General features: G+C 38.1%; 1 protein-coding gene across 1 annotated transcript in view; it reads right to left on the bottom strand.

Moving 5' to 3' along the window:
* Positions 1-25149, bottom strand: part of drp2 (dystrophin related protein 2) — a 127443-nt gene extending 102294 nt beyond the window's left edge. Inside the window, 2 exon segments of the mRNA XM_073820221.1 lie at positions 24685-24829; positions 25090-25149. Of these exon segments, the coding sequence (XP_073676322.1) occupies positions 24685-24829; positions 25090-25149 (205 nt within the window).
* Between the last annotated feature and the right edge of the window lie 2322 nt (positions 25150-27471).

Genomic DNA, 27471 nt, shown 5'->3' with positions numbered 1-27471 from the left:
GAGCCATATTGAAATTCCGAATCTCATACGGCATTAAAAATAAAGATGCCAAAAGCTATGTTTATTAAGACCCAACATCTAAAAGGGCATTCAAATATCATTAATACTTCTTGAGTTACAGGCATGCCAACTTTGAAGAAAAACTTGAAAAGTGCAGTTTCTCCATTTTTTAATGGTCACCATTGAAACATAATGCAACAAAGCTTGCTAAAGTCAATAGATTTTACTAATATAACTATCAATCTCTGTGTAAAAATAAGATAATGATGCTGCCATCTTTCTAAAGTCATTTTACCCCCCCGTAACTTGACTCAGAATCTAAGGTGAAAATTGACATTTTAACCTCCCTCTACAAAATAGTGCATTACTCAGTAAATATTCATCCATGACATTTAATATTTTGGCTTTTATCACTATACATATCTTTCCTCAGAATAAATATTAGCAAAATCAAAAATTTGAGCCGGGGAAGTTTGTGAAATTTGGTTGATTTGACACGGAATGACCCAGAGGCATTGTCATGTTAGAATAGAAAAGGGTCCAGTCCAAATTGTTGCTATACAATTAGAAGCACAATATTTCCCAGAATATCATTATATGCTTAAACATTAAGATTTGTACTCATGGAAATTACAAAAGTAGTCAAACCTGTTCATCAGAAGGGGGTGTCCCAATACTTTTGGCAATATAGTGTACATACACACTCCAAAGTCAAGGCTGTCATCGAGAATAATAAGAAGAGCTGAGGCAGATCAGACTACGGCTCATTTGAAATCTGGGAATCTCATTAAAAACGAGAGAAAAGGCTTTTGACAGCCTTCTGTGTGACATCTCACCCTCTGCTGCTCGTCCACGTGGGCTGTCCTGTCAGCCGTGTCACTTCCTGTTTGCAGAATTAGTCACTGAAATTCTATGAGACGGGAGTCAGGTTGACAGCTTGTTGTTAAATGAAAAGCCGACCATAAATTATTAAATCCCTCAGATTTTTTTTGTCTATTCCACCCACCCAAACTGCAGTCGTAATGGAGGTTCTAGCCAAGCTGAAATGTTTCCTAAATTATTTTGACTCAGTTGGAGCAGGAAGAGGAAAATCAGTGGTGAACAGATAAGACAAGATCCATTTGTGAATGCAGACATCACCTCGTAAGTCCTCGTGGACTCCAAGAGCATTACAAAGACTAAAAAACGAAAGGGTTTTAGATTCGGAACATAAGAAGATCAATAAAATGCATCATCTGGCTTTGTTTAATATTGATATGAGCCGTTTTCCAATGACTCCTCATTCAATTTGCAAGCAGAGCCAAATCAGCCAAAATCTGATTAAGATATTTACATAAATCTGAGACAAACAAGAGCAGCGGGCAGAACTGTGTGTCTTTGTGAATAAAAGAGAGACAGCGATAAAAAGCAAGACAGAAACATCTTTCTCACGAAAGCATTCGAAAGTGCCAATCACTTGAGTCACATAGCATGGAAATAGAGAGCCACAGAGCGGACGAAGCCTCGTCTGGACTCAGCGGGGGGTTGATGTATCACACCAGTTTGGTTGCCATTCTCCAAACTGAACAATCACTTAACAGCAGCCGGGTTCAGGTCCTCAGCCTCATTTTGCTTAAGAGGGCACCGAATAAAGCAGGTCTGAAGCTTGTATTTCACAGCCGTAATTGGCCTGTGCCAAGAACACAGTGCCCTCGCACAGGAGGGGGTCTGGTTTTACTGTCTGCTCTGAAAGTACGACTAATTTTTGAATTATTGCTGGCTTTTCAAAGCGAGAGCCGAAGCAAAATAAAACAAAGAAGTAAATGCTGCAACAGATGCTTATATTTGAGCAAATGTCTCTTTGGAAGCTAAGTCCGTGTCTATTCCCCAAGCATAATTAAGATAGCGCTAATGAGCAAGAGGTTTTTCCTTAGAACCATGGAAATGTTTTCTTCGCTTTTGAAATGAGCTATGAATTCAGGGCTCAAGGAACGGAAAGATTAAGCTCTCAGCTACAGAGGTCAACGGAGGCCACATTTAACTGCAACACAAGCAGAGGGCAGCCACCTTGTCAGCCTTTCGCATCTGTTGCTGCTTTGATTCTATGTAATATATGTACATATTCCCGGCGAACGCCAACATGGTTTTAAAAAAGGTCAGTCTCATTATATATGCGGTCATTCAGTGTAATCTTTTATAGACTTGAATTGTTACATCACAGAGGGTGTACATGAATGTGTGCTTTACATAAACAATAAGTGGTTTTATAAAAATATGAAGTTTCTGTAACTAAAGCCTGGTTTATGCCTCCAAAAAAAGTATAAGAGATTAGCTTGCGTGAGAAATAATTAACATTGTAATTCATTGAAAGCACAATTAAAAGGCAATGACTAAATTTCATGCTTTGGAGGTTAAATAAGTACACTACTGTTTAAACTAGGGTTGTTAATATTTTATAATAAAAAAAGTCTTTTATGCTCACCAAGGCTGTATTTATCTGTATTTATTAAAGGCAATATCGTGAAATATCACAATTTCAAATAACTTTTTTTCTGTTTGGGATCAGTAAGATTTTTAGTTTTTGAAAGACGTTGTTTTTTTTTTTTTGCTCTTCAAGGCTGTGTTTATTTGATTAAAAAAAAAGGAAAAAGCAGTAATACCGTGAAATATTATTGCAATTTAAAATAGTGTTTTTTATTTTAATATATTTTAAAATATAATTTATTCCTGTGATGCAAAGCTGAATTTTCAGCATCACTACTCCAGTCTTAAGTGTCATATGATTCTTCAAAACCACACTAATATGCTGATTTATTATTAGAACTATCAATTTTTTACCACAGGTGTGCTGCCAAATATATTTTTGGAATCTGTTATTTTTTTTTAGGATCCTTAAATGAATAAAAATTTAAAAAGAATAGCATTTATTCAAAAAAAAGTGTTTGCTATCACTTTTTATCAATTTAACACATCCTTGCTGAATGAAAGTATTAATTTCTTTAGAAAATAAAAATGTACTGACCCCAAATTTTTAAACAATGGTGTATATTGTTAGAAAAGATTTTTATTTTAAATAAATGCTGTTCTTTTAATAGAAGTAATAATGCTGAACATTCAGCTTTGATCACAGGAATATATTAGATTGTGATGTATATTACAATAGAATATTTCATAATATTATTTTTTTCTGTATTTTTGATCAAATAAAAGCAGCCTTGATGAGCACTTCTTCAAAAAAAAAAAAAAAACAGTAAAAATCTTACTGTTCCCAAACTGTGAAAGTCTTTAACGTCACGTTTGATCAATTTAAAGGATCCCTGCTGAATAAAAGAATCATTTAAAAAAATCATACTGACCCGAAACTTTTTAACAGTAATGTATATTCATAAATAGGCATGTTGATGCCATAAAAATAAAGCCTAATGGTTCAAATGAGGCCTGTGAGGCACCTGTTGAATAAAGAGGAAATAAATTAACACATAACATGAACATAATAAAATATACTTGATTATTCACTAGCTAAAATAACACAAAGTGTCCACATACTGTTTCTGGCAACAGCTATGAGTCCAGAGAAGGTGGGTGCTGATGTGGGCCGTGTAAACTTATTCTAAGGAATGGTGGCCTTTTGGATACACAGCGTGGGCAGAAACAAATGAGAGAGTGCGGCTCGCATGACATTTTAGCACAGCGAGTCAATCCACATCCCTTACTGTGAGGATCTAATAAAAAAAAAAAACGGCAACTTTTATTACTTTGCGTGCCTGTCAAATGAACAATGCCATCGTTTCAGAGAGAGATTGAAGGCTGTGTTATTTTTCATGGTGGATTGCAATGACATTGGAGACTCATGATAAGGTAATGATATTTCGCATTGCAAAATGGCATTGCAAGACAGCTCTTTCGCGAGTTAATTAAATGAGAAAGACTGCCTATGAGAGGGGCTGCGGGAAGGGAATGAGAACAAATATGATGTTCTCGAGGGAAATGCTAGGCTAGATTTAAGAAAGATGTTGTTATCGACAAACATACTGTAAGACATGCGTAAACAGTGTCGGTTAGCGAGGTTTAGATGGATGAAGCCTGTCATTCTTCTGTCTACACCTTCACATGAACAAACGCATTACACAATGAACAATGTTTAAGAGTTTAAGCATGAAGTATAAAAAGTACAGTTGCTTTGGAATCTATTGACACAACCAAGCTAAATGTAAACCAGGGCTGTAAAGAGAAATACCTATGCAGATACATACAGTTGAGGTCAAAAGTTTACATACACCTTGCAGAATCTTCAAAATGTTAATTATTTTACCAAAATAAGAGGGATCACAGAAAATGAGTGTTATTTTTATATAGTACTGACCTGAATAAAATATTTTACATACAAGATGTTTACATATAGTCCACAAGAGACAATAATAGTTGAATTTTTAAAAATGTCCCTGTTCAAAAGTTTACATACACTTGATTTGTAATACTGTCTTGTTACCTGAATGATCCACAGCTGTGTTTTTTTGTTTAGTGATTTGTGACCCTGGACCACAAAACCAGTCTTAAGTCGCTGGGGTATATTTGTAGCAACAGCCAAAAATACATTGTATGGGTCAAAATTATTGATTTTTATTTTATGCCAAAAATCATTAGGAAATTAAGTAAAGATCATGTTCCATGAAGATTATTTGTAAAATTCCTACTATAAACATATCAAAATGTAATTTTTGATTAGTAATATGCATTGTTAAGAGCTCAATTTGGACAACTTTAAAGGTGATTTTTCTCAGTATTTTGATTTTTTTGCACCCTCAGATTCCAGATCTTCAAATAGTTGTATCTCGGCCAAATATCATCCTATCCTAACAAACCATATATCAATAGAAAGCTTATTTATTGGGCTTTCATATGATGTATACATCTCAGTTTTGTAAAATTTAACCTTATGACTGGTTTTGTGGTCCAGGGTCACATTTTGGTTCATGAGTCCCTTGCTTGTAATGAACAGTTAAACAGAAAAATCCTTCAGGTCCCACAAATTCTTTGATTTCCCTGCTGAAAAAAACAGCTAAAACCGGCCTAGGCTAGTTGGGTGGTCTTAGCTGGTTTAAGCTGGAAGTAGCTGGTTTTAGCTGGTCTCCCAGCTTGACCAGCTAAGACCAGCCTGACCAACCTAGCCAGGCTGGAAAAGTGGCCAAAACCCCTCTAAAACCAGTCTGCTGACCAGCTATGACCAGCTAAAACCAGCCTGGTTGACTAGCTAAAACCAGCCAACCAGCCTAAGCTGATTTTAGCTGTTTTTTTCAGCAGTTCAGCATTTTTTGTGTATTTTTTGTGTATTTGAACCCTTTCCAAACATCTTTTCACACTGAAGACAACTGAGGGACTGCAAATATTACAGAAGGTTCAAACGCTCCCCTGCTGAAAAACAGGCTGGTTGGCTGGTTTAAGCTGGTGAACCAGGCTGGTTTTAGCTGGTCATAGCTGGTCAGCAGGCTGGTTTTAGAGGGGTTTTGGCCACTTTCTCAGCCTGGCCAGGCTGGGAGACCAGCTAAAACCAGCCACTTCCAGCTTAAATCAGCTAAGACCAGTCAACCAGTCTAGACTGGTTTTAGCTGGGTTTCTCCAGCAGGGTCACTGATGCTTCAGAGGGGGAAACGATGCAGAACAGAATAACGTGTACAAATATGGCAAAATATAATATGGGATTTTCTTTTGGGAACAATCTTCTGCTTTCGGCTAAATGGTGTCTGATAATCTGAGCGAAGTTGCTACTGCATATCAATGAATATCTAAAAAGAAATGTTTAATAAAGGGTGATGGAGTGTCCTTCCAGACTGTTCCAGCTCAATTTAACCCCTGGTTATGAAATTCCTTACAATCTGCATGGGCTCAGAGTAGGGCTGCACGATACATCGTTTCAGCATCGTCATCGCGATGTACGCATGCGCGATAGTCACATAAAATTATGTGTGTCTGATTTAAAAATTTACTTTCTATATTTCTAAACTTTCTATTCACGGATCTATATTTGTCTAATATAAAGTAATTAACTCATATTTAAGGGTTCTTTAAAAACTACAAAGCACACATTGCTTCACCTACTCCATGCATGCAGTCTCTGCGTACGCACATACTCTTTGGTGCGCATGACGAAATGAGCACGGGACGGGAGAAAAGCGTCGAAGTGGAAGATTTGGTCGCAAAAAGAAACGCAACGTCGGTCATATGGAAGTATTCTGGATACAAAAATGATGATGCTGACCAAAAACAGTTTTTTTTTTTTTTCGGGAGTGCCTGGCAGTTGTTGCCACAACTCGCGGAAACACTACGAATTTGTTTGACCATTTAAGTTGGCACCACAAAGCACTGTATGACGAATGCAGATTGCCGTCCAAAGCAAAAAACTATTTCGGATGCGTTTGCCAGTGTGACGCCTTACGAGAAGGGCTCTAAGCTACAGAAAGATGTCACTGCTTAGGGTTAGGTTAAGATGTCACTGCTTTTTTACAAACATGATCCGCTCGCTTGACAAGCCTTATGTTATGCTGTCACGCACTTATTTTTCTCAAATTGCCATCCCAGAGCAGTACAACAAATGCAAGGCACAAGTGGAATATTATGCAGCAACAACCACTTCAATGAGTAAATTAACGCATACAGAAGCACCAAATTGGTGTATTTGAATATTTATATTTACTTTATGCCACAGTTCTGAGAAAGAAGCCAATTTTTTTTATAGAGTTGTTGAAAAGTTTAATCTTTTGTTAGCTGATGAGCAACACTTGTTTTACTTTGGCTAAACAAAGTATGCAAAACTAAAAAAAAAAAGAATCTTCTGACATTTTTTTTTTTTTTAATTTTGTGACAAAATATATTTACTAATCTGTTTTCAAAAAAGAAGTTGTTGAATAAAATGTTAAATTACTTATTTTGTCACTCATGTTAATTCCTTAATGTGATAATGAAGTGTCCTCTTTTCATTCTCAAAATGAGTTCCCTTTCATCAGGGTAAAAGCAACATGGTAAAAGCAACATAATTTTGTAAGCATTTTCAAAGAATAAAAAAATGTAAAAGTATAATCAAAACCCTGAAATAAAATATTTTTAAAGCCTATTTTGGGTTGTTTCATAAACAGTTCAATAATGAATTAATTTCATAACATATTAGAGCCTTGATTTGCCTGAATTGACAGTGAATAAGGGGAGTCAAACTGTTTATGAAACAACCCAAAATAGGCTTTAAAAATATTTTATTTCAGGGTTTTGATTATACTTTTACATTTTTTTATTCTTTGAAAATGCTTACAAAATTATCCCAATTATTTTTGAATTATTATTTGATTAAGCAGTTCAAAACACCTGATGAACATAAATGAATTTGTACACATCGCAATATATATCGCAGGAAAAAAAAAATATATCGCAATGTAATTTTTTCCCAATATCGTGCAGCCCTAGCTCAGAGCTAATTAGTGTGTTATATCACATTTTATGCAGCACTGTACATGCAACTTGTGCTGACTTCATCGCTATCCTTTGGGTTTTCCATTCATCTGTGTCTCACTCCTGCAGCGGTCTGATTTAATGAGACTGACCAAATTTTGATACAGCCACAGTTGTGAATATCAAATGCCGAGTACACACTCATTTCAAATTCATGCATCTTCTGAAAGAAAAAAAAAAAAGAGAAAAGGCATAGAGCATTTCAAAACACTCAAAATTTGAGTTGACATCTTCCCTTCAGCACTTTTAACACTAGTTGTCTGAATTACAAATTGACAGATTTGTATGCCATGCTGTGTGCGCTGGGTTTACATTACATATGGGACTGGATTTAAAACACAACACAACTTATATATTAAAAAACAACCAGTGGAAACTGGTCTCAGGGCTCAGGTTTTGCAGTTTGAGATGCTCGTGACATGAAAACAGGATGCAGAATTAAAAGGAAGCACAGCAAGAAAACTTTCGTGGCCTGAGGTGAAATACAAGGTGAGAACTGAGGGGTGGTAAACAAAGAGCTGAAAGATACCCGCTCTTGCATTCTCATCCTCATTTCTTCCGCTGAAAAAAGAAGAAAGAAGAGACAGAAACTGCCAGCTGTACCCTAAAAAAGTGACAGTGTGATATATTGTGACTGCGCCGGTGGAAATTTTAATTACCCGCTGTAACCTTTGTGTCACCAAGATATATCTAATCCAGTCTTGAACAAAGCCTCATTCGGCATTCTCTTGTTAGAGTAAATGAAAAAGACAAAGTTAATTTAAATATAGGATTTGAAGAGGGTGGGGGAAATGAGAATGAGAGATATAAGTGCAGAACAAACTTTGAAGTAGCAAAGCTTTCCCCGCCTGAGGGCAGCTTGCATGTTGCCCCTCCTGAGCAAGGGTTAGTGTGAGTGACTTTGAAGATCACAGCGATGCCAGAACAGTCTGTGTGTGCCTCGCCAGCTACGACGGAAGAGAAGAGCACTATCTCTCTCTCCTTCTGTCTCCTCCTTTCATTCTGTCCCTCTACCATCAGGCTCGCTTTCTGCATCGCCTGTCTCGACAGGGCAGGACTTCTTTTCATAACTTCATAACTTCTTTTCTTGCCTCAAACAGAGAAGCACACGACCCGCCCGATACTTCAGCTCTAATTCTACAAAGGCAAACCCATGGGACAGCAGAAGTTCAGTTTAGAGCTTTATAGAAAAAATCCATTCTGCTATTATTTAATCAGCCTCATGCTGTTTAGAACCCATTTGATTTCGTTTTTTTACTTCTGACTTTTTTAACACAAAAAGTGAATTAAGTGTATAATAAAAAAGATTGAGAACTGGGGCTTTGGAAATAACGATGTCCAGTGACAAGGTAGAGTATGTTGTATGACTTTATAAAAGTATGAAAACCTTTTGTGAAGCCTGCCGTAAAGCAAGTCGCATTTGTAGTCTCATTTGAACTACAAAACCGCAACCCGACGACCCAAACTTACATAGTGCTGTTATGGCTGATAGAGGGTCGCAAAGCGAATACGAAAGTGCCGTTTCACCCTGTTATGAGTTGATGAACCACTGACACGAGTTCGGAAACATTATTTTAAGGTAAAAACAACTCTTTAGTGTTGACAATTCCGCCTCCAACCTGTAGAGAGAGCGTTGAGGGAAAAGTTACTTAGTGTTGCTTTAATCGCTTATTGTGATTTATTAGATATGCGCACAACTGAAAACAGCAAGATCCACTGAGATTCACTGTTGTCTTCATAAATAAGTGCATAAACCTATACAGTATGCTCGCCCTGTAGGTTCATGATTAAAATTGAAAATGTGAACAAAAATAAAAGCAATTAAATGTGTTATTATAATTAAAATATGAAAATTAAAATGATGGGTAATAATAGATTATGACGGAATTTTTATGACCCTGTCCGTCAAAATGACAGACAATGTTGAAGTCTAACAATATAATGCTTTATTTTATTCTTCTGTAATTGTTTTGTAATTGTATTAAAATATCAAGAATGTTTTTTTGGTTTTTTTTGCTATTACAGAAGTTAGAGATCCGTGCTGGAAATTTAGGTCTGGGTCGTTGAAGATCTAAATATTTATTAATGATTGGCGAAACATTCATGCATTTAAGGGTTCATTTGTGCTCTGAAGATAAATGAAGGTCTTACAGGTTTGGAACAACATGCAGGTGAGTAATTGACCGAATTTTTATTTTTGGGTAAACTGTACTATTAACTCTCAATTGAGCGATCACAACAGAAGAGAAGTAGCCATGACCAATTAATGAAACTTTTCTATTGAGCCGAATATTTTCAATGAATTGTTCATGAATCCAGTTCACAAAACACCAGAAGCCAAAGCAGATTGTAAGGACCAATGCTGCCAATGGGTTCTACTTTTATTGTGCTGCTTTTGAGAAACACAGTTCTGAATGATTTGCTTACAAATGAAACTGATGAAGCTCAAGAGTTCACTTTATTGACTCTATGATCTAGTTGTTCGCCTAAAGGCCAAGCAGACTTCAAAAAACAAGCTGCGACGAAATCCGACGGTGTTGTCGCTTCTCGTCAGCAGCGTCTGGACCAAAAAGCTGCACTTGAACAAACCACACAGATTACAGCCGACTACAAACTAACATGTGCATTCTGCGCCTGTGTGAGAGGAATTAGGATGTTAAATTCAGCAGCTATCAATAGTATATATTCGTCATTCAAAAGGAGAAACCGAAACAAGGATACACGAGATAAACACAGATATACGAAGCGTAAATTAAGCAGTGCTTGCTTCGATTTTGAATATCAGTTACGTTGATAACGTTTTTCATTTTAAGCAGCTCATGTTGCTATGAAAATATTTGCAATTTGGAATGCTTGGGTAAGATCACGTAACATTAGAACAGCCTTCTGTTTTTGCAGCCTTCATTTACTTGGTCGTTTTCTTCATTTTCGCTTTAATTCTCCGGCACTGACTAACATCTAATCAGAGTTCTCACTCTCGCTAACGGTCCAGAAGGCCTCGACGGCGATTCAACATTGCTGATGCGAGCCCAATAGAGCCGATGTGTACAAATTAGCCCAACATACGCTCACCGACGGCTTGGTGTGTCCCAGACTTAAAGGGTTCCCCACATCTCCATGATCCACCACAGAAGAAATAAAGCCATACAGGTTTGGAACAACATCAGTACAGGAATTTTAAATGTGACAACTTCATAAGTTTAGAACTTATATTTTGGCCTGTTTGTCACATAAAGGTATTGTATGACTTCAAAAGACATGGAATACAAAGCACACACTGTATAGACTGCCTTTAGGTGCGTTATGGTCCCTTTTTGAAGCTTGAAAGCTCCAGACACCATTCAGTGTAATTACCTGAACATTTTCTGAGCTCAGAAAGTGCTGTGTATTGACTATGAGTATACTTTGCTGGTTACATGACAGCAAAAAATAGTATTGATAACAGTTTTGACAGCTACTTAGTCACTCTTACTGCCTGCATGTCAACATTATAGAATGTGATCAATTCTTTACCTTTACCACAGCTTACGGGTCTATACATTTAAAAACTGATGTGCTAGCTTTCTTATTCACAACTACAAAGCGGACTATTTCTTGATACACGCTGGCTTCTGCGTCAGAGCATCACTCGCATACATCATGGTGCTCACGTGAACACGTGTCAAAGACTAACAGAAGAGAAGAAATTATTGAACCACTGATGTCACATGTACTAATTTAATTATGTCCTTATTACCTTTCTGGACCTTGAACGTGTCAGTTGCATTGCTGTCCAAGCAGGGTCAGAAAGCTCTCGGATTTCACTGAAAATATTTTAACGGATTAGCTTACTTCCAGAACAAAAATTTACATTTATTTACGTTCATGTCTTTCTTTCTTCAGTCGTGAAGAAATTATGTTTCTTGTGGAAAACATTTTTAGGAATCATCTCCATATAGTGGACTTCAATGGTGCCCCCAAGTTTGAACTTCCAAAATGCAGTTTAAATGCAGCTTCGATCAGTCATATTCGAAACAAATTGACAATTTATATACTTTTTAAACCTCAAATGCTCGTCTTGTCTCGTGTCTGTGAGGTGCATGCATAGTCTGTGTAATCCGGGTCAATACAGTTAAGGTATGTCGAAAAACTCCCATCTCGTTTTTATCGTCAACTTCAAAATTGTTCTACATCACTGTTTTACCTTTTTTTTGTAAAAGGAGGTTGAGATTCTTTGAAAACACTGGGTCGGTACGTCTGCAGCGATGTAGGATGATTTTAGGGTAAGAAAACGAGATGGGAGTTTTTCGAAATACCCTAAATGTCTTGAATTGGGAAAAAAAAATGAATTCACGCAGACATAGAAAAGACAAGTGTTTCAGGTAAAAAGTATATAAACTGTCGGTTTGTTTTGAAAATGACCGATTGTGTTGCTAGATAAGACCCTTCTTCTTTGGCTGGGATCGTTTAGAGCCCTTTGAAGCTGCATTTAAACTGCATTTTGAAAGTTCAAACTTGGTGGCACCATTGAAATCCATTATATGGAGAGAAATCCTGAAATGTTTTCCTCAACAAACATAATTTCTTATCGACTGAAGAAAGAAACACATGAACATCTTGAATGACAAGGGGGTGAGTAAATTATCTGTAAATATTTGTTCTGGAAGTGAACTACTGCTTTAATTTGCGTTCCGAGGATGAACGAAGGTCTTACAAGTTCAAAACGACATGACGGGGGAGTCATTTTTGGCTGACATTTTCAGAAGAAATTACCAAATTCTTTACCTTTACGACAACGTACAGGTCTATACAGTACTAAAGGTAAATGTAAAACTGCCGTGCTAGCATTCTCATTCACAACTAATTTACTATTTCTTGCTACAAAAAATGTAATAATGCATTGGCACTACTATTTGGGATAGTGTGCAAATTAAGCAGTGCCTATTCTTTGCTTCCTTTTTATTAGACCACAAGGGTATCACAGTTACTACAGGAAGTGTTCCAGCTGATTGCAGAAGCTGCATGTGATAAAAAGGCAGAAGCGCTCACATACATTCATGTTTGCCAAGGGATTCCACATTTCCAGCTCCAATCCCCTAGCGAGCCTCCTAGAGCTTTATGATTCAATACACCGATCGTACTATGTCAAGATGCCTAAAAAAAAAAACACACACAGTACGGAAGAACTGGTTTCTCAAGGGTAAACACATTCTTTTCTCTATTATTGGGCCTGAGGCGGACCTGTCTAAAAGAACACAGTTTACATGAACAGCTCTATCTTGAATAAGTACTCAGTAGTAGTGGCCAGAAGTGGACTTGCTTTGAACAGCGGCGCCGGATGCTACACTTCCGTTCCCCAGTGTTTGTAGGTCTCAGGTGGGCACAGTTGACAGTGACCAGTCACGGCATGCTGCCTGGCACCATTACGGGAAGCCATCACACAGCAGCACGATGGGAATTATTTATGGCCCAAAGGACAATGGCAAAAACTGGAGCTAGCCTTCTGGGTGCAGTGTGACAGCCTGCTAAATCACAGTCCTGCTGCAGCATCTAACACTAGCTCGGAAAATCTAGCGCCGAGTGAATTACCACCCCCAAGAGAAAATACCATGATGAATTCATTCATTAGGGTGCTTTATTTCTGATAAAACCCTTGAGGCCCCGCGGAGACCCCTCGCAAATAACAGGCAGCGGCTCACATTTCAGTCGAGCCTGTCAATGCGAAAAGATCGCTAGGTTAAAAAATCACCATGTGACTGTATTAACTTGTTTGTTCAATTTCCAGAAAACACATAAGTTCTTCAGCCACCCATCAGCGTGAACAGGTAGAGCTCAGTGTAATTTATATGCCGGCATTCATGTGTGGGACATTATCCTTCATAGGGGGGGCACTAAATTTTGCAGCCTTCCGTCTGCTGACAGAGCGAAGTAGAAATGGTGAGGATATTTACCTAATATTACTGCACTAGATCAATTTACATGCAATTTTTCATAGATGTGGTGCAAATCTCACACTTTTATTTACGAGTATTTGTTTTGATAATGTGCATAAGGTATGTGACATTAGAGCGGCCCCTCTTCACTAGAGTAGCACTCATAAATGATTTATCTCCTTTAGCATGGACTATTTACTGCTACTCTCAGATTCCAGCTAGCAGCTATGCGACTAGTAATTAATTCCGGTTTCTGCAAACATCCTGGTTCTTTGATAAATTAGCGTGACTAAGTTTTGCAGGGTCATTTAATACGTCAACAACTATCCCGACTGTATTTCTCAAGTCGTAGATACGTGACGCTCTTAAAAATACTCAACCTCACTCAAGAGTATCCTCTGAATATTCAGCTGTTCCAGAAACAAATCAGCAAAAAATAATTAAGGGGTTCAATCAAGCGAATAATTACATTGATTGATTCATATGAGAGCACACTGACACTTCAGACTTGCGGAAGAAATACAAGGATGCTCAGGAACAAGTTAATGAAAAGACAAGGTGCTCAGCCAAAAAGGAAAAAAAAAAAGATGGCCTCACATGGAAAGGCCACGTTTAATAGCTCCTAACCCCTGGCGGGGATCTAAGCTAAGCCAAAATAAGGCTTGGTCTGCACCCAGCCCCAGCATTTTGTGGAGAGGATTAATTCTATCATAATTAAGGGTTTGGTTGTGGCTTCTCTCGAAGCAGTAGTGGCTGCGCTTTCTCTTCCTGAGTGGGATGAATTAGCCTGAGGCTCAGATGCTTAGTCTGACACTATACAACCCTTAGCTGTGACCTACTGCTGAAAAGCCCAGCGTGATACAAAGATCTCTTTAAAAAGACTCTGAAAACATATGTAAGAATAGTTTCCACTTTACTACTATATGGTCCCTTAATGCAGTTAAAGGGATAGTTGAAAAAAAAGAAAATTTGATGTTTATCTGCTCACCCCCAGGGCATCCAAGATGTAGGTGACTTTGTTTCTTCAGTAGAACACAAACCAAGATTTTTAAGTCAAACTGTTGCAGTCTGTTAGTCATATAATGGCAGTCAATGGTTACCAAATCTTTAAGAGTAAAGAAAACATAAACAAACGAAATCAAATTAAACCCTGCGGCTCGTGACAATACATTGAGGTCTTGAAACCCAAAACGATCGGTCTGTGCAAGAAACTGAACAGTATTTAAATCATTATTTACCGCAACGTTTTAAGTCCATGTTCTACTCTCCTGAGCACGTTCACAACAGTCAGTGCGTGATGCGTCAACGCCATCTGCTACACTAGATGCATGCGCGGAAGCGATCTGTCGTGCGTATACCTCACTTATTGTTTACATAGTGCATATTGGCCTCTCAAAATGGTAATTACTTGTGCTTATCCTGATTCTGGCAACCAATTAAAAAGGAAAAGATTATGTTTCCTTGCGCAAACTCATCTGGGAGTGCTGACTTTTCACCGACTACATTGCCAGAGCACATTGACGCGTCACGTGCCGGCTATTGCGAACGCGCTTCAGAGGTAAATAACGATATAAATACTGTTCAGTTTCTTGCACAGACCGATCATTATGTGTCTCAAGACCTCAATGTATTACCACAAGCCGCATGGTTTAATTTGGCTTTGTTGTGTATGTTTTTTTTACTCTTAAAGATTTGGTAACCATTGACTGCCATTATATGGTGACAGACTGCAACGGTTTGAGTTAAAAATCTTTGTTTGTGTTCTATTGAAGAAACAAAGTCACCTACATCTTGGATGCCCTGGGGATAAGCAGATAAACATCAAATTTTGGGTGAACTATCCCTTTAATGTAGCACTAGCTTTCAACTGATTCAAAATAAGGCAGAAGCTAACTTTTTTACAAAAAAAAGACCAGCATTGAAAATGGCAAAATATATACAGAGTTTTCTGTATATAAATCGAAATACATTGTATGGGTCAAAATGATCTATTGCCAAAAATCATTAGGATATTAAGTAAAGATCATTTTCCATTAAGATATTTTGTCAATTTCCTAATGTAAATATATCAAAACTTAATTTTTGATTAGTAATATGCATTGCTAAGAACTAAATTTGGACAACTTTAAAGCAGATTTTCTCAATATTTGGACTTGCACCCTCAGTTTCCAGATTTTGTTGTATCTTGGTCAAAAAAGCTTATTTATTCAGCTTTCAGATGATGCATAAATCTCAATTTCAAAAAATGTACCCTTATGAATGTTTTTGTGGCTCAGGGTCACTGAATAAAAACTTAACTTAAACAAAAGGTTATTGCAACTTTTTATCTTTTTCCTCGGAATTGTGATATAAACTTGCAATTCTGAATTTTTTCTTAAAACTGTGAGATATAAACTTGCAATTCTGTCTTTTTTCACAATTGCGAATTTGTATCTTGCAATTCTGACTTTTTTTCTTAGAATTGTGAGATATAAACTAGCAAGATTCACCGCAAGATTTATTCTATTTCCTTTTAATTGTGAGAAATTAACTTACAAAGATGAATTATAAAGTCCGATTTGCGAGTTTATATCTCACAATTCTGACTTTATAACTTGCAATTGCGAGTTTATATTACGCAATTCAGATTTCATTTTTCAGAATCTCAAATTATCTCACAATTCTGAGAAAAAAAAGAGTTATCACACAAATCTGAAAAAGAATTGTGAGATGTAAACCTGCAATTGTGAGGAAAAAAAGAGTCCGAATTGCGAATTTTTTTTTTTTTAATTCAGTGGTGGAAATGCATTTCCATAGGCTATTGGTGTACATTTTATTTATTTAAATTTAGATTTAATTCAGTGTCATTTCTTTGTAATTATTTGTGAAAATTATCTAATTCTGAATAAAAATAGTTTCAAAGTAAACCTTGGACCAGTTTTTTTTTTTCAGTCTGCATGTGCTTTGTGGGCAGTGCTAGTTACACCTGTTCACAAATAGAAATTCTATACAAAAGCAATTGTCTGGAAATTATAGTGTTGTTTAAAACTGTAAACCCATTTCATTACTATGAACCACAGTCGGCTCTGAACGACTCGATGCAGTTGTTGTCACACTGCTTTGGTTATACTGCAATTCTGGAGGTTTAGCTGTGGATTATAACGATCTAAAGAGACATGGCAGCTAATTAATGTGACACAGTAAAGAATCGTTTTCCTTCAGCAAGTTAACTCTGTCACAGCAACACAGCAGTGGTCAATAAAGCAGCTCCATTTGAGCAAACGTAAAGTCTGTTTTCCCATGCTGTAACACCTTTCTAACTTGTTGCTACAGGGTCAAAGACTTTCTCTAAAAACTAAATTAGGTTTGCATCAGCTGTAGAATCATCAGGACTGCCAGAGTGGAAAATTGAGTAAAGAGACCTAGTTATGGATGCATGAAATTATGTTCAAACACTCAAGCGCTTGACAGACATGAACGCGACTCTCCTTGTCATTACGATATAATTAGGCTGCATACTGATCAGAAATCATACCGTCAGTCTTCTCAAATCATATTTGACCAGTAAAGATTAACTCCTATTTTTTCTTGACTATGTGAATGCATTATTTGGATGTCAGGAGGAAAAAATGCAAATGAATTTGGGTAAATCTGCCATCAAAAAAGGCGGCAAATGTCGGGCAAGAAATAGAGCAAGCATCTGTCTTCCACCAAGAAAATGTCATGTTCTGTTAATCTAATCTGAATGCCTGCCCACTGACGTGCATTTAATTGCACACAAGCGCATCCAGCCTGACTTTTGCTTGATTTCACCCTGACATACACAGACACACTTGTTGCAGCCTTATTTTCTGACAAACTGAGACCACTTTAGAGATCTACAGATAGCAAATACACCTTAACAGAATGTCAATGAACTCAAGTGAACCCCTTATGTTATTAAAATTCGAATGTGTCCAAATAAATACCTATTCATCATACTGTATACAAATAAACAAATCTTATTTAAAGCTTATCAGTGTATCAGTATCTTATTTAGTACCCCATACTGACACAGGTAGGGAAAAACTCAAGCATCTCCAGGTTTGCAGGCTGCCACCTTATGTCTCCCTACGTCAGAGACACGCACACATAATGTGTGGAAGGGCAGCATACGGTCAGCACTGACGCCACATTAGCTCAGCTTCACTACAGGAACGGGGGAAACATTCACAGAGAACAACCCTCAGCTTCTTAAAAAAAAAAAAAACGAGGAGAAGAAAGGGGTTGGGGGATGCGAGTACTGCTGATGAGAGAAAGGAAAAGAGAGACAATGTGAGAGGACGTGTTTGATTAACACATACTTGTTTTGATAATCATACAAAGAATGAATGAGAGTTTCATACTCACGTACTCATTATTGGCTCATCATCATTATTCCTTAGTTACATCACCCAGGCCAATTAACTGGTCGATATTTAGCCATTTTAGGATGATAAAGACAAAAAATTATTCAGTGTAACATAAAAGAAGATGTTTTAAGAAGTTAGTGGGCACCAAAGCAATGCATACACGTTTGGAACAACATGAGGGTGAGTAACTGACAGAATTTTTTAATTTAATGTCTTCAGCAGCATTACATCAACTACTCTCATTCTGGTCTCTAGATATCATATTCAGTGCTGGATAGATTACTTACAAATCGTAGTCTGTTACTTATTACAGATTACTTGACCACAAAAACATCATATCATAGGTAGCACATATTTGTAGCAATAGCCAACAATACATTGTATGGGTCAAAATTATCTTTTTTTATGCCAAAAAACAAATTAGAGATCATGTTTCATGAAGATATTTTGTAAATTTCCTACTGTAAATACATTAAAACTTAACTTTTGATTAGTAATATGCATTGCTAAGAGCTTCATTTAGACAACTTTAAAGGTGATTTTCTCAGTATTTAGATTTTTTTGCACCCTCAGATTTTCAAATAGTTGCATCTCGGACAAATTTTGCCCTATCCTAACAAACCATACTTCAAAGGAAAGTTTATTTATTTAGCTTATTTATTCAAAAAAATTTACCCTTATGACTGGTTATGAGGTCCAGGGTCACATATATCATCTTCCCATCTTCCAAATATTGAAATAGACAGACTAGGAATAAATTGATTGCAAAGCTAAAATATACAGCAAAAACTCATACTGCAAATTATTGATATTGCACCGATATAAAAAAAAAATCTGGCCAACAGCAATAAGTTTCAACCCAGGCTCATGAAAACATGTGCCTCTATATACATTTCTGCAACACCATAATTACGTACCTTACTGCACATTTCGCGGCAGTTTCAAAGTGAAATGTCAAGAGAGTGGTGTTAAAACACACCTTCAATATGTGACCGTGGCACATTTTTTTTACATTGGTACAGGCACAGGCACATATTGCTGCGTTTTTATTACGCTGCTTGGGGTACGTATTTTGGCTGTTCAGAATTCAAATATCCAGGGCAGGGGTCCCCAAACTTTTTTCTGAGAGGGCCACATAATTTTCTTTTCTTTAATGGGGGTCCAGGTCGGTTTATAAAAGAAAATTCCATGGGCCGGACTGACTACTATTATTATTATTATTTTATTATGATTTTACCTGTATTTATTATACCTTTTAATGCTAGAATAGTTTATTATTTTGTTATGCACCACACAGACAAATTATAATTTCTTTTTAATAGATATACAGGTGCATCTCAATAAATTAGAATGTCATGGAAAAGTTCATTTATTTCAGTTATTCAACGCAAATTGTGAAACTTGTGTATTAAATAAATTTAATGCACACAGACTGAAGTAGTTTAAGAGACTTTGGTTCCTTTAATTGTGATGATTTGGCTCACATTTAACAGAATTCCACCAATTTACTATCTCAACAAATTAGAATATGGTGGCATGCCAATCAGCTAATCAACTCAACCTGCAAAGGTTTCCTGAGCCGTCAAAATGGTCTCTTAGTTTGGTTCACTAGGCTACACAATCACTGGGAAGACTGCTGATCTGACAGTTGTCCGGAAGACAAGCATTGACACCCTTCACAAGGAGGGTAAGCCACAAACATTCATTGCCAAAGAAGCTGGCTGTTCACAAAGTGCTGTATCCAAGCATGTTAGCAAAAAGCTGAATGGAAGGAAAAAGTGTGGAAGAAAAAGATGCACAACCAACTGAGAGAAACAGCCTAGAGAGGCTTGTCAAGCAAAATCGATTCAAGAATTTGGGTGAACTTCACAAGGAATGGACTGAGGCTGGGGTCAAGGCATCAAGAGGCACCACACACAGACGTGTCAAGGAATTTGGCTACAGTTGTCGTATTCCTCTTGTTAAGCCACTCCTGAACCACAGACAACATCAGAGGCATCTGGGCTAAGGAGAAGAAGAAATGGACCATTGCCCAGTGGTCCTCTTATCAGATAAGAGCAAGTTTTGTATTTCATTTGGAAACCAAGGTCCTGGAGTCTGGTGGAAGGGTGGAGAAGCTCGTAGCTCAAGTTCTTTGATGATTTGGGGTGCAATGTCATCTGCTGGTGTTGGTCCACTGTGTTTTTTAACAAACGTCAAACTCCGCCTTCAGCATTTTCAGCGCATCCACAGGCTTTTCAACTGGGAATGGGGCCACTGGTTTCTCAGCTGAAAAATTTTGGGTAACTGGGAGATGAGTGAAGTCTTGCTTTTGCACCTGTTCAATCACGATGACCCATTATGTTGAATGAATTTAACAAATAATTAGGCTATGTTAATAACTAAGGTAAATTTTAGTTTGAAAGCCAACCTCTATTATCAAATACCGACATGATATAAGTAAAACATGTATTTAAAATTACATTTTTACTGGCATTGTTCAGAGGGCCGGTCCAAATGTGGGGGCGGGCCGCATTCGGCCTCCCGGCCTTAGTTTGGGGACCCCTGATCCAGGGAGTGTCGCTAAGGGTTAATGCTCTATCGCAGGGGTTTTCAAACCTGTCCTGGAGCCTCCCCTGCCCTGCACATTTTGTATGTCTCCCTTATTAGGCACACCCAATTCAGGTCTTGCAGTCTCTACTAATGAGCTGATGATTTGAATCAGGTGTATTAGATGAGAGAGACAAGCAAAATGTGCAGGGCAGGGGAGGCTCCAGGACAGGTTTGAAAACCCCTGCTCTATCGCATTGGAAATATCCCCTACACCAGAGGTTCTCAACTCTGGCCCTCGAGGTCACTTTCCTGCAGAGTTTACCTCCAACCTTGATCAAACTCACCTGCCTGTAACTTTCTAGTAATGATGAAGAGCTTGATTAGCTTGTTCAGGTGTGTTTGATTAGGGTTGGAGCTAAACTCTGCAGGAAAATGGACCTCGAGGGCCAGAGTTGAGAACTCCTGCCCTACACCAAACCCAACCCTAAACCTACCTGATAGTGTTAACAAATGCAAAAGCGACATAAAAACCCATTTGTTGATGCACCCGTGCTATTTTAACTTCCTTAACTTTAGTTTCACAGGGTTCGTTCTGGAGCACTATATCGCGTGAGCTACCAAGCAAACCTACTGAATTAGAAAATTCATGCATATAAAGCTGTATATGTGGCGACAACATTCAAAAGTATTAGTTTTTAAATCACGCAGGATGTTAAATTTGTTTTTAAGTCATAACATAATATTCTGCCAGTAAAGCTTGTGAGAGTCTGAACAATTTTTTAATATAACTCTGACTGAATTCATCTGAAAGTAGGATACACCAAGGATGCCTGGAGGGTAAGTAAGAGCTAATTTCATTTTTGGATGAACTAACCCTTCAATTTTAAGATCTGCTAAAGATTACATTTAAATGTGTATTATCAGTGTGTTTAAATAAATGAATTGAATATTAGAAGACAACAAGGATAATCTAAATGTAAAAACTGGAGAAATGATCATGCACAATTTAATACCCAATATCACCCAACAGATAAAAAAATGTAAAAAAAAAAACTCTAATAATGGTAATGATATATCATGCATGCATAATAAAAAGAAGCATAATAATCTGTGACAACTTTATTCTCTAACAACAGGGGTTTCCAATGCTATTCCAAATAACTGAGAGTGACGGAGAGAAAGACAGCAAGAGGGAGAGAGAAACAGAGCACACATTCAGCCAACGGTGAGATCTACAGTTCCACTGAGTGCACTGCAGACTTGAGGCAGAGCTGTTCTCTCCAATGTCTTGGAGGACAATAAGACTCAAATCACACAGCTCTACCTCCAGAGACAGAGCTGTCTCAACAGCTATAACAAAACACCACCTTCTCCTAAACCTTTACAGATTTACTAACCGTAAATAACACCCACTGATAGCACCGCTCTACATACATGTGTTGTTTTAGTGCCTGGATGCAATTTGCACAGCACAATTCTACATTTTCCATTTTGCACCAAATCTGGGCTTTAAACTAGCCACCCAGCTGCCGTGAACATGCAAAATACACCATTCAGCCCCATCCTGTGCGAATGCCCTGAACCCGAGCCCACCTTCGACATATGCCAATCACAAGTAGCTTCTGTTCCTGGATTGTACCGCCTCACAGTCTCCTGCAGTGCAGATGTGTGCGAGCTCCGTCAGTTTAAGCCCAAGATAAGGGAGGATTTACTGGCAGATAGAGAGTGATTGACACAGCTCATGCAAGGTCAGCTCACCTAAATGAGGGCTCACAGAGGAAATGTGGGTTTTCTGTCTACCACAAAGTAAGTGTTTTTGTTTGTGTGTGTCTCTGCAACCGGTTAATTGTGTGGGTGGGATGTTCCTGCAATCTCTACATAAGCAATTATGCACACTTTTAACTATTGTGCTCTCCACTGGAGATAAAAACTTTCTTTTCGTCAAATATACAACAAAGAAATCAACATATGCAATTAAAAATTGTGGAACACAAAGTAACAGCTTTACGCATTCGTTTTTGAATGTGTCATGTTACATCATATTATATGGGTTTCTTTTGAAAGATCTAACTCTACTATGTAGGCGTCTGCACTGCGTATGACTACAGAATGTTTCTGCCACAAACAAGTAGAGCAACTCAATGTGACCAAACTATCCCAACCAACCAGTTATAATAAACAAAGCTGTTTAAACCAGAGTTTTAGCAGGAAGTTGAATTGGAATTAAAAATAGATGTAGATAAGTTAGTTAGTTAGTTAGTTAGTTAGTTAGTTATAGTTAGTTAGTTCAGATAGATAGATAGATAGATAGATAGTAGGGCTGGGGTATGACAGTATATATCATTACCACGGAATGAAATGTGTACCGTAAAAGAATTTTTTTATTGCATGTATACCGTGAAATGTAAATAAGTGGGCGTGGCCAACTCACATGCAGCACACGTGAGGCTGAGACTGGTCAAAGCGTTGAATGCAAGACTGAAGGATACGCTGGGAGGTTGTAAAAACATGGAAAAGGAGAAACAAACAGACGAGGACGGCTCAAAAGAAAATCCTGAGCAGGAGGAGGAATAAAATACAAAATAATCAAATAAGATCAAGTCATTTTCTTTTCTTAAATATTCAAGCTTATTTATTATATAAAGCCCTTCTGTACATTTTCTGGAATAAGTACCTATATAAAAAACTATATCGTGAAAGATATCGTGTTACGGTGAAATAAAATTTCTTATACAGTGAAATAAAATTTCTCATACCGTGAAATAAAATTACATACATACATACATACATACATACATACATACATACATACATACATACGCTGAGTTCAATTAAATTCACATTCAGGAACTGAATTAGAATGTAAAAGGCACTCCTAATTCAATTTTTCACTGCCCACAACCCTGGCTTAAATTGAAAATGGCATAATGTCAATACAGGAGTCTAGTCGTTGCATGCAAACTATGTCAGGCAGACAAACACTTGAAAAATTTCCAGTTCAACTCGCTAAGTGCATCAGCTAGTTGACAGACAGAAACAAGGAACACAAAAACCACCATCTTAAAAAATAAAAAAGAAGTTTTTAAGAGGAGTACAATTACACTTTCCAAAGTAAAATTTCCCAACACTAATACGTTCATCATAAGCCCTATTCAAACGGTAATTATTTCTCATGGGGCCAAAAGCTATTTTCATCTTTTACAGGGGTTAATCTGTAAATGTATTGCCGTCCAAATCCAGAATGTCTTTTTTTACTCCCATCATCCACATAAAATTCCCTGGCCAAATTACCTACAGTTTTTTTCTACCTAATCTTGAAAATGTACCTGTGAGAACTTTTTCACAAGAAAATGAGATGTTTTTTGTTGAAATAACAAGATGCGAGATCGAAAAACAAGCTAAAACGTCATGCATGCGATTACATTTTTACATACGCTTTTGTTCATACCATCAGGTAGGTTTAGATGTACTGCGGATGGTACGTTATTTTAAAAATGTCACAAAGCATTAGAGCTATAGCGCCACTCAATGGATATTTCAAGTCAATTGCCGTGACATACAAAACCATCGCCACATAAAACGAACCATTTGTACGCTCAGCTGTTTTGGGGGAAAAAACAAGAATGCTCTTTAAGGGCGCTTAAAGAGTGTTCTTGTCACAAAAATATTCCCACAGGTACGTTTTTGTCATGAGATCAGGGTGTAAAACAGGTAATAAATTTTGCGCAATAATAAAAATACATTTCTAAATAAAATATATTCATGCGACGTGAGTAGGTTCATAGAATCACAGTACTCGCTTCTCCACCGTGAATAAATCGGCATCTGAATCTTTAAGTTTTATCGCTGAGGTGTCACGTAAATTTATTTTTACAGATGACCACATGACAAACAATTACTGTCTAGCCTATAGACTGAACAAGATGTAAAACAAGTTTGCAAAAAGTGAAGAAAGAAAGGGGCAACTCATGAAGCCACAGAGTCATGTGTTGACAAATCCAGTCTCATGAGATTCCCTATACTGGGCTTGGTAAAGTATTTTTGAAAGACACTAAAGGCTATTGGCTTAGTCACAAAGGTCTCTTCTCATAAAGAGCATCCTTTGAAAATGCACAGGTGACTTGTAGCCAAGGAGGAAACTCAAAAATGACTGATATTCCTTACAGTCGCTTGGCTTCAAAAGATGCACAAACAAAAACACAAAAACCTCTGATCACCACCCTGGAGATTTAAGTAGAGCCTCATTGGCAAACGGGTCTGGAGAAACAGAAACAAGCTCAGTCTGGAAAGCCTCAGGATTGTGTATAAACAGACTAAAGAGGGGGGAAAAATATGATCTATTCTCACCCTCTCTCAAGTGAAGACGGCTACAATTTGCACTTGAAATTAATTACCCAGCTGTGAGGACGTGACTGACGTGGCGGCAGGTTCCTGGTGTCCGAGGCAGCGTGGAAAGGAGGCGTTCTCCAGAAGCTAGGAGCAGCCAGCGGAGCGGAATGGAGAGGAGGAGAAGACCTGGCAATTTGCGTATCCAGGGACCTACAGGAAGAAGAGGATCATATCATCACCCTACTGCCAGAGAGAAGATGTGATAAGAGTCTAAAGCAAACAGAAAATCAAACAGCTGCTCACTGCTTCCCCTTGAAACCCTTGGATCTGGGCCGCATGCCAAGGCAGGGACCTGCAAACGAAACTCAGCCCGGGATACCAAGCTCTCCGGCTTCTGAGCTTGACATGATGCTGCTGCCAAGGCCTCCTGGTTGTGCTAATCTGGCTAACGGCTAACCAGTGGAGGCAACCTTATCAGGGGACAGCATGCTTTGTCCACACAATCCCAACAGCCAGCCCAGCTCACACATGGCCGATGGCGGCAAAGCGAGGCAGACGGAGTGCGAATGCCAATGAGTGTCGCCGGCCAAGCCGAGATTTCATTACTTCCTGGACGTGCTCTCGAGCCACAAACAGCTCCAGGCTGGGCCCGAGGTCTGACACCTGTGCCGAGTTCCTCTTTAATCTCTAAAGTGTACTCGCCGCCTGACCTTTACGGGTGTCGATGGGCACAAATCTTATTTCGATGGTGGACAAGCGACTGAGATTCAGCTACGAAAGGGCTGCGTGAAGATGTGCCACTCACCCATGAGTCAAAGTACAAAGGTGGGCAAAAAATTCTGAAGTTCAAAAACAGAGCCATAAAAGTATAATGTGCAGCTGGCTGGTAGTAACTAGCCAAGGCAATGAGACCAGATATTTCAGAGCTGTAGCAGTATCCATAATTTATATTATAGTTTCAGCTGAGAGTAAAAGTCTCTCTCTGTTTCCCAATGTCCCTGTTCGATGTCATGCACACAAGGCTGTGGTGTCACTTAGCTGTGTATGAATCAACTGATATATGTAGGGGCTGTAGAAACACAGAGCAAATGAGATCCTGCACTCTTTCTCTCGTCTGACTGACAAGTAACAAGAAGCCATTAATTTTAACATCTAAAAGAGAAAAAAAAAAAATGCTTTTATGTCCGCTTTACAATACGGTTATATTTCTTGTACATTCTCTTGTACATTCTCTAATATACAATTGAATCTGTCCTCTTTACTTTGATTTGCACTGTGGTATATCTGAAAATGCTTTAAGGGATAGTTCACCATATAGTAGACCAAACTCAACTTGCGCCACTATTCAAGCATGCTCATGTTATTACAAACCTGAATTAATTTCTTCTGTGAAAGAAGATATTCTGAATAAAGGCTGTTTTTCGTCAAAAACTAAATTCAGTGGGGTCCAAAACAATATGAACATTTAAAGGGAAACCGGGTCTTAAGACTTTTACGGCTTAATGTAACGTAAATTATGTCTCTTACTGAAATCTGTAGTAGAAAACCCATGATTAACCCATGATTAAAAATCCACATCGTTTTATACATATTTTGGACTATGGGGGGTGCCATTATTTCGATGATGTGAAATGGTTGCAATTGGTGGCAACTTCAGGTTTTGATTTTCAGTCAAAGGGCAACAAGAGAATGTAAATATTCACTGCTTTCCGAGCGATAAGAAAAGGAGAAAATAATGGTGAGATGCCTGTGGATGAATAAAACTTCCTAAAGACCAGCGTCTTTGTTCTCTCTACTTTAGCCCTGATACCTTTAAGGCTTTTAGTAGGCCACAGCTACTGATGAGCTGACAAACGGCATAGACAAGAAACGCTAGATGCCATCCTGGCAGGATGTAAACATGCTGACGCTTGCCATGATGCTGGAACCTACTGAATAAGTTTCTCAGCATGGATTTTACCCAATATCTGGGGCATTTAGACTTCTGGTGGAGAAAATCGATGTTACGGCATTTGGTTTAAGCCTACACCTTATTTCCATCACCATTGTGGTCATTGTATCAGTATTTTATTTTCCGAGTTGTGATGCTGGGATGCTGGTTTTAGCTGGTCCTAAACTGGTTTGGTTGCTCACAGCCTAAACTGGGAGTGAGGTTTACCTGCACAGCACCTGCTAGCTGTACTCCGTTACATAAACAGACTTTTTTAAAGAAATTGTTATGCTTTTAATGACACATAATAGCGGAGAACTGACACGAAATCATTGGGTGAAGAGAAGGGGGCGGTAGCAGCAAAACATTTCGAAACGGGAATCAAACTCAGGGTGCTTTGAGCGGAGTTATGCTATATATTGATGCACTAACCGCTAGGCTATCGGTGCCGACGTAAAAGGCTTTTTTTCTATTCATGATAGAATAATCATGGCTGATAGCGAGATACGCAAACGTAAAACAAAACCAAACTGGACGCAAGAACAGCTGTTACTTCTTGCCCAACATAGGATATAATCAAATGAAAATTTGGAGCTGGGATAACCTCCAAGACTAAAAAAAAAAAAGTTGTGTGAGAATATGCGTGCATATACATGCAGAGTGTTTCTATAAAGTTTAAGTTCCGAGGCAGATCGCCAGCAACAGCAATATTAGGAAGGTTAGGATTTGATGTTGTGATTTAAAGGACTTGATCTTGCCGATTTATACTCGACTCGTTCTTCTGCACCGCAAGCCTGTGCTGCCTGCGCGCGCACATCCCCAAATTCTGGGCCCCTGTTCCTAAAAGATCTTAAGGATAAAAGTAGCCTATCTCATAACTTAGCGATTTAGGAGAAAATCTTAAAAATAATGCTTAAAACAA

This window comes from Garra rufa, chromosome 16 (assembly GCF_049309525.1).
Source record: "Garra rufa chromosome 16, GarRuf1.0, whole genome shotgun sequence".
In the NCBI taxonomy this organism is placed as follows: domain Eukaryota; kingdom Metazoa; phylum Chordata; class Actinopteri; order Cypriniformes; family Cyprinidae; genus Garra; species Garra rufa.
Note: the sequence above shows the minus strand (reverse complement) of the source record. Positions and strands in the feature narration are given on the sequence as shown.